The sequence below is a fragment of the Ursus americanus genome, chromosome 27, assembly GCF_024610735.1.
Source record: "Ursus americanus isolate L20-20 chromosome 27, mUrsAme1.1.p, whole genome shotgun sequence".
Taxonomy (NCBI): Eukaryota; Metazoa; Chordata; class Mammalia; order Carnivora; family Ursidae; genus Ursus; species Ursus americanus.
Genome location: NC_142153.1, coordinates 24,929,629 through 24,937,816, shown reverse-complemented (window position 1 = coordinate 24,937,816; position 8,188 = coordinate 24,929,629). Strand labels below are relative to the sequence as shown.

Below are 8,188 nucleotides of genomic sequence, written 5' to 3'. Positions count from 1 at the left end.
AGTCGGGGGTAGGATCTGCGATGGCCCCCGGGGATGGATTCGTTTAGAGATGAAGCCAGAAGGGTGACTGTATGCCAGGCTGGAGGTCAGCTGGAGCAGAGGCGTGGTTGATAGGAAAGCCAAGGGAATATTTCAGGAGGAACAGGGAGTCCAGTCTCATTGGGGTACGTAATTTGCGAAAGAGGAGTCATATCTGATTACACTTGGAAAGTAAGTTTAGACCTCCTTGGGCATTCCTCCAGAGATGATTCTGTGTGTGAATTCAAGGGGAGTCCACGCTTTCTAAGTTACCACAATTTGTAACAACTACCACAATAACCAGAATTTAAAAAGAACAATCAAGCTTCTAATTCTTTTGAAAAAAGATGTTTAATTTGATTTTTCTTCTATAAACTTCCAGGAGGCATTTTCACACTTTACAACGTTCCCATCAGGCTTCTGGGGGTTTTTTTATTTCTTTCTTCGGCAGCACTTGCGGCCCCCGGAAGAGCAGCGGCCGATCTGCTCCTCCCGCGGCAGGCAGCTGACCAGGGCGCACCGGCCACCCCTTATTCTGCAGTAATACCTCTGCAGCGTGTTTATAATCCCTCCGTGTCCTGCAAGGGAGAAGGAGAACACGCGGGCAGGCTTTAGTCCAAGTCCAGGGCTTGGAATTCCCCAAACACCTGATCTGGTACCTTTCTTTTATTCTTCCCTCGCCCCTCCCCCCCCCCACTTCTACTTAGGGTCAGGGGGTTGAAAGTGAGTTCAGTTATAATCCTAGTTGTTCACTCATAGGGATGAACACATACATACATTTCTTGGCATGAAGAAATGAGAAAACACACGTTATAAAGATACTGCTTCGGATTTGGTAGCTACCAATTTGTAGTTTCCTTTATAAATAAAACATTATTCTGATCACTATCCCCAGGGAATTGTTAGGTTTTTCTTTTATGTTAGGGTGTTTTCTTTCTTTTCTTTTTCTTTTCTTTTCTTTTTTTTATCACTTTTTCCTTTTTCTGTAAAATGAGAAGTAAAGTAGAAGAAGGCTGAAGCAAGCAACTGGCCTGTGCTTCTGTGGGCCACAGCTCAGCAGTGGACCGCGGTGGCAGTGGGGGAGAGGTGTGGTCTGCCGGTACGCGCAAGCGTGAGAGCCCGCAGGGGCTGGGGCTGGGGCCGCAGGGGCCCCCAGGGGTTCGCAGCCGCGCAAAGACTTCACCTGGCAACCACTAAAGCTAGTAAGTGGAAGTCTGCACTTCTGATCTCAGAGTAAATCCATCTTCCCTGTTGGGGTTAAAGTTTTTTTATCACTTTCTCTATGTCTCATGAGCAGGTAAGGTTCGTCCCTTTCCACGAAGGGGTGGTCTTCGTGAGCTATTTAGTCTCTGAAAAGATCAGGAAAACTGCTTCAAGATCCTTGATGATTCTCACCAGGAAAAAGGAAATGGTGACGTCTGTTCCCATACAACAAATCTGCCTGGTCTAAAGTTCCCACAGGAATGGAGAGGGACTGACTCTGAATGACATATTTGCAATTCCTTCAACCCTGTCGCCTCCCAGCCCCCTTACCTGGAACGGGCATCAAGAACAGCAACGGCAACAGGAGGAGAAGGTAATAGATCCTCATGGCCGACAGGCTTCGCAGCGCGCTCAGACTGGATGGCAAGGTGTGCTCGTCCACTTTATAAGGATTGCAGGACACACAGCCACAGGTACAAGTAAGCCGCGGCTGCAATTCCTGTAATAGTACAATGATGACGATATGACGTGTTTCCCGATGCCTCATGCCAGTGTCTCTCACCTCACAGACCACGCCCACTCAGCCCGAGTTAATTGCGAACCTAAAGGGTGAAGCAAGCCTGATGTGAGCACACAGCTCTCCGGATGCCCTCTAGGCTCCAGGAGCACGTCTAGCTCTAGCTGGGACCTGGCTAGCCGTGTAGGTGGCAAAGACCCTCTCCTCTCGGGAGCATTCCCAGGGCGTGTAATTGGGAGCTGCCTTGCCCCCACTGTGATACTTCTAAGCTATCTTCCTAAAGTCCTAGAAGATTCTGAAACTCATGTGGGACCGAAGCAGTCCAGCTTTGGACCTATTCAGAATCTAGGTGTAAACTCAGGCGGGGTCACACCTGGAGCCTGCACAGGCACGCCTGAAATCGAGATAAAATGGGATCAGCTTCTAGATAGTAGGAAAGGGAGGAAGAACGGGCTACTCTCCAGAGCCCCTGACCCTATGCTCTTTGGCGTGTGATGTGGGCTATAACTTGGGGGAAAACGTGACTTACATTTCATCACTGTCTGAAAACTGTCAGATTCATGAGTCAAGGTGTCTCATTCTCCATCAGAGAAGGAGAATGCTGGCATGATGTATTTGGTGGACTGGCACCTCTTCCTTGTTGATGACACTCCCTATACAAATAAGGGGCTTAGGAAGGTACTTTTAAGACTTCTGGTTACTCATGGCTTGGGAGCATTCAAGGAAGTCCAAAAAGAAAAAAAAATGTTGGACTTAAATGTTAAGGAATCCATTAGTGGTTTGTATTTGTCGATAGATTGTCTAATTGGGAGCTGAAGTCACCATGACATTGCCTGGCTGTTGTGTTGCGTGAATGCAATTATAACGATCCACCAAGGTTCCAGGTATATCAGTTCTAGGAGTGTATGTGCGGGATCCTGGTGCACCCATCGGGGTCTGCAAGCATCTCTGAACACCTCCCATAGATAGACAAGTGCCATATGCTCGGGGCCAGTGCGATGGAAGGGGGTGACAGGCAAAGAGGGACCAGTTGAGGTTCTTTCTCTCAGAGAGCACCTGTGTAGGTAAAGACAGAAACCACAGAGGGGGGCATTTTGACAAGTGTCATAGTAAGGGTTCTAGCACAGGGGTATGGAAATGCAGACGAAACGTAATTCACAGTGAAAGGCAGGTTAAATGACTTAAGAAGGGTTTCAAATTGTAGACACTTCATTTTTTTTAAATCAAAATTTTCTCGAAGTTCAGGATTTAAGACAAAGCACTTTTTTTTGTTTGTTTTTTGTTGTTCTTTTTAATTAGAGAGAGGAGGGGAGAGGGGCAGAGGGGGAGGGAGAGAAAGAATCCTAAGCAGGCTCCATGCCAAGCGCAGAATCCCATGCAGGGCTTGATCTCACGACCCTGAGATCATGACCTGAGCCGAAATCAAGAGTCAGACACTTAACAAGGAGCCACCCAGATGCCCCCAAGCAGGTGTTTTTAAGTGGGGAAGGAAGTGAGTGTGGGGTGGGGCAGGTGTTGGCTGTGCAGACAGCCTTGCTCAGGCTTACATGGGATGAAGAGGGCGGGGTGGGCGTTGGAGGAACGTACAACCCGCTCTCAGCCCAGGTGCGGGGCTGGAGTCAACCAAGCGTCAGGTCTCAGGGGATGATTTACTTTTCCACATGGAAAACAGACGTCCACAGTGAACTCTTGGCTTAACTGGTTCCTTCAAAGACTGGAAGGCGTTTCTAAGGCAATGCCACTATTTTAGAAGAGGCTCTTTGGGAATGAAAGCTATTTTTCCTCATCAGCTGATTTAGAAGCTGGGCTTGGGGACTGGGCTCTGGCAGTGGCACCCTCCTCACTACAAAATGAATTTTGAGGAGCATTTGAGAAGGTTTCTAAAAGTTATGAATGCTTGCGGTAAAAATTCGAATAATGGAAGAGTTAGACAATGTTCTTCCCTTTTCCTCTACCTGGGGGACCCACTGGTAACTGTGGTTTGCCTTCTTTTTGGCTATTACGTGTGTGTGTGTGTGTGTGTGTGTATATATATATATATATATATATATATATATGTGTGTGTGTTTTTGTTTTTTTTTTTACTGTGAAAAATACGTGTAGCCAGTGCAGTCCTAGTAGTTACACATTTCCCAGGTGGTCACGAACACGTGCCTGCGGGGCCTGATGCACTAGGAAGAGCGGGTGCTGCTAGCCGGCCCTGGAGCCGGGAGCCGGGAGCTTGGAACCGCAGACCCCACCCACCGACGCGCGGCCCTGCTGGATTCGCTCTCAGCTCTAACGCGCTTTCCCGATGTTGATAAAGTCGAGGAGAGACGTCAGTTACTTAACGTTTGTATTAGACTTGCCGCTAATCTGTGTTTTTTTTTTTTTGGTTTTTTTTTTGGTTTGTTTTTTTTGAATTCTGGGTTTGAAAATATGGAGCTGAGATTTGGTTGATGCAGGTTTTGGGTGGAGGCCAGACCACCGGACCCTGGGTTTGGAGAGGGAAGTTAGCGGTTTAACTGTCAGCCCTAACACCGAATATCTGAGTTTCCCTGAGGAAGTTCCGTAGCTCTCTGAGCATCTGTGCCTCGGCAGCAAGCAGAGAGAGCAGTGTATGTCCTGCGAGCCCACCGTGGTAGCCCGCGGAGTGAATGCTGTGAAATTGACAGAAAACAGCAAATTACCACGTGACCCGGGTATTACCTGTGGGGCCCTCAGGAAGCGTGATCATTGAGGGGATGGTAATACTCAGGCAGCTCAAAGACAATGGCCTGGGCTCCCAGCACGGGAATCCAGGGTATCCACTCCTTTCTTTATCACAGCCAAGCGTGGCCCAGCCACTCTCTTCATCTTGTCATGCCCCCTGTTGGGTGAGTTACCCAGGCAATGAGAGTCATTATCCCAGCCCTATGGTTGAGGACACTGGGGTGTAGGTTGAGTGACTAGCCCTAGGCCACCCAGATTGTCAGTGGCCATACTATGAACTTCAGGAGCCCCTGCTCCCCAGGGACCATACAGATTGGCCAAAGGGATGCCTTAGCCGAAGAGGGGAGGGCAGGAGGTGGTGAGACGCTGGACGTCAGGAGGTATCTCCTCTGTGCCTCCAATTCCTACCAGAAAGCCACCTCTTCCATGGTCCCAGCTTCCACCAGGCAGGTCTGCCACAACCTGTTGGGTGCTCCGTACCCTAGGCTTTGGAGAGGAATATCGTGGAAACATACTGTTTAAACACACTGCAGGGATAAGCAGTGTGTGCATTAGAGCACAAGCGCCAGAGGGGCCCCGGGGCCACACAGTCGGCTGAGGGTCTTTGGAGACAGCTTTATCAGTGTTCCCTGGGCCTCGGGTCTCAGCCCCTGCTTTTAATATTAACTCCTTCCCCCTTCGGTCCCTCTGGCTCTAGGGACAGTAGTGCCTTTCTGCTGCTGCGAATTCTGAGGCGACTCACCATACATTTGGCTTCTCAGCTTTGTTTGGATAACCGTCTATATTAAATTCTCCCCATTTGAGGTTCTTAAATGTATTTCAGTTTCTCTGGTTGGACTTTGTCTTCAAAGTCCATGCTTAAACCATCACAATATTAAAGTTCCGTCCATTCCTGTCCTTGTGATGTTGACGCATTGTCAGCAGCTAGAATAATGCTTTGCTCTACACAGCCCTCCCGAATACCTTATCAGCGGCTCAAGGTTTCACACGAAGTGAGGTCTTTGAGGCGGTGGTGGTAGGGGGTTACAAGTCGATGCCAGCTTGCTGCGGCCTCTTGTCTGCCTGTTCTCACAATCCTATATGCTTCCCCTGTAGGTGTATGTCTGAGTTATCCCAGCTATTTAGCTGACTTGTTTTTCTACAAAATAATGTAAGCAAGGCAACAGGAAAAAGAAAACCTTCCTCCAACTATGTAACCATAGATTACCTTGTCTTCCAGAAAGGTAGCAAACTGTAGGCCTCTAGTTGGGAACCGTCCATGGAGGTACCTTGTTCTGCCAGTGGATCAGGCCTCCAGGGAGGTTTGAAAGCCCAGCTGAGCACGTGGTCCCGCCTGCCCTGCTTTGTGCCTTGATGTGTTGCAGAACTCCTGAAGGCATGTGAGCTATGCCTTCCTGCTTTAGAAGATCCTGTCTTCCCTCCAAACCCAAGTCAGAGGGCTACTTCTCAAGGTCAGGAGGTGGGCTAGGAGAAGCCGGGGCTTTATTCCACACAGGCTGAGTTGTCTGTCTTCACCAAACCTCCTAGTGCGGACAAATCCTCTATCATCCTCAGCAAGCTTTCTTGGCATTTTTGTATCTTGCAGGCATGAACAAAGATCGTTGTCCCTTCAGCTTCCTGCAAATGCCCCTGTACTGTGAACACTTTATTTGCTGTTGGGCTCCATCCCTGTACAAAAAAAGGAGGGGCAGACATGTCAATGGAAAGGCAAGGGAGGTGTGCAAAGAAGGGACAAGAGCTGGGCCTGAGGGACTGACCAGGAGTCACAGGACGCCGTTGGGTTGATGGGGTCCACTACAGAGTCAGACACAACTGTCCCCAGGAGCTACCACAGAGGTGGCGAAGCGTAGAGCCAGGTTAGGGAGCAGTGAATAGTCTAGCTTGGACAAGCATGTTGGATAGGTTTGCATTTAATTTGGTAGACAGGCCATGGATTCATGAGAAACTAGATCTAAGATTTAAATTCTCTAATAGGCTGAGGACCCACTGACGGCTACTTCAAACACCACTGAGGGGAAGGGTTGAGAATGCTGTGCATACAATGGGGTAACTCCCAAATGCTTGTGTTTTGAAGACATTTACGTCATCCTCTTGCAAGTGGTGTCAATGATTGGTCTGGGAGCTGAGCCACTGGGAGGCGAGTACTGATGCCCAGGGATGGCCCTGGGTCCCCTGTTCCTCTGCACCGCCCCCCCCCCCAAGCAGCAGTGTGGTTCTCCAGCAACCAGACACAGTCCAGAGGAAGAAGGTCTCAGGAGAGACACAGCCTGTTTTCTCTGCCCAGGGGCTGTGATGTGGGGAACAAAGCAGAAGGGAATGTAGATAAAATTAAATTTCCTTGTAACCTGCAGCCCATTGACAAACCCTTGAGGCAGGCAGAGCATGACTTTCCTCCAGGAACTCCCAACTGCCTTTTTTTTTTTTTTTTAAGATTTTATTTATTTGAGAGAGAGACAGAGAGAGCATGAGCAGGAGGAGGGGGAGAGGGAGAAGCAGACTCCCCACAGAGCAGGGAGCCCGATGCAGGACGCAACCCAGGACCCAGGATCATGACCTGAACTGAAGTCAGACGCTTAACTGACTGAGCCACCCAGGTGCCCCTTAGAAACTCCCGACTGTGTCAACATTAATGCCTTGCTAGAGGGAAAAACAGCCTTAGCTTGATAATATGCTAGGTCTCCAGGATCCTGTGAATCTTCTTTAACACATGAAAATTCTGTTGGAAACTTCCTCTGTCTTTACCTCCCCCAACTCCCAAGTATATAATCAGCCACCCCTCACAACCCCGATGCAGCTCTTCTGCCCACGGGTCCCGTCCCCCGGCTTTAATAAACCCCCGTGCTTTTGCACCAAGAATTCTTTCTTGGCTGTCGGCTCTGAACCCCAACATCTCCACATCAGCCAAAATTCTGACTCAGAGACTGTCGGGGAGGGCAACTGAGCCTATGACCGCTTCTGTGGTCTTACGCTGGGACTCACTGAGGCCCCGCACGTCGACCACACACTGAAACCTCCTACACCACAATGCTTACTCCTCATTTCTTTATATGCAGAATAAATTACTTTGAAGACAGGGTGCTGCTTTTCTAGGTTCTCCACACCCACCAGGTTTTACCTTCACACAGCCATTCCCCACGCTTCCCAAACAGGACCTCTCTAATGCAGCCGGACTCCCGGACTCCCCACCGTTGTCCGTGGTGAGGGGCCATCCCTCAGGATTTGACTCGTGGGTCTAGCAGACACAGGCATACACTTAGCTCTGGGCAAGGGAGAATAAAAGAAAGTGATTCCATACCCACATTCTGCACCAACTCTCCGCAGAGAGCTCCCGTCAGTGCCTCCTTGGGTCACACGTGCAAATCCCCCCACATTACCCTCCTTGACTTTCCTTCGAGTGAGGGCCAGGTTTTCCTGATGCCGTCTGAGAATATTACAAGCACAAGAAGACATGAGAGGCCTCATGTGGTGGAATGGGACCTCTCAGGAGAGCAGAGTCAGAAGATTATGTTGTGTCCAAAGGTGAGCCCTTAGGTAGTGCCTGCTGTATGCAGTGCTGGACGTTCACTGCAGCCAAGTTCTTGGGCTCGCCGAGTGCATCTTCACATTATATCCCGGCTGGGGCTTGAAGGGTGGACCCTTCCACTTATGGTCACACCCAGGTCAGCTCCTAGAGAAAGAGAAAAAAACGTCTTCAGAATGAATGCAGGTTTTGGGGGGGTTGGATATTTGTCTTTGTAGCTTAGATAACGTGATGCTAGC

At 49.4% G+C, this 8,188-nt stretch overlaps 1 protein-coding gene across 1 annotated transcript; it reads right to left on the bottom strand.

The window, feature by feature from the left end:
- Window positions 1-450: 450 nt before the first annotated feature.
- LOC123800904 (beta-defensin 103A) lies at window positions 451-1,768 on the bottom strand. The gene is made up of 2 exons (XM_045810860.2): window positions 1,552-1,768; window positions 451-596 (listed from the first exon to the last, which is right to left on the bottom strand). Exons 1-2 carry the CDS (start codon window positions 1,766-1,768, stop codon window positions 451-453), a joined length of 363 nt encoding a protein of 120 aa, XP_045666816.2.
- Window positions 1,769-8,188: the final 6,420 nt, after the last annotated feature.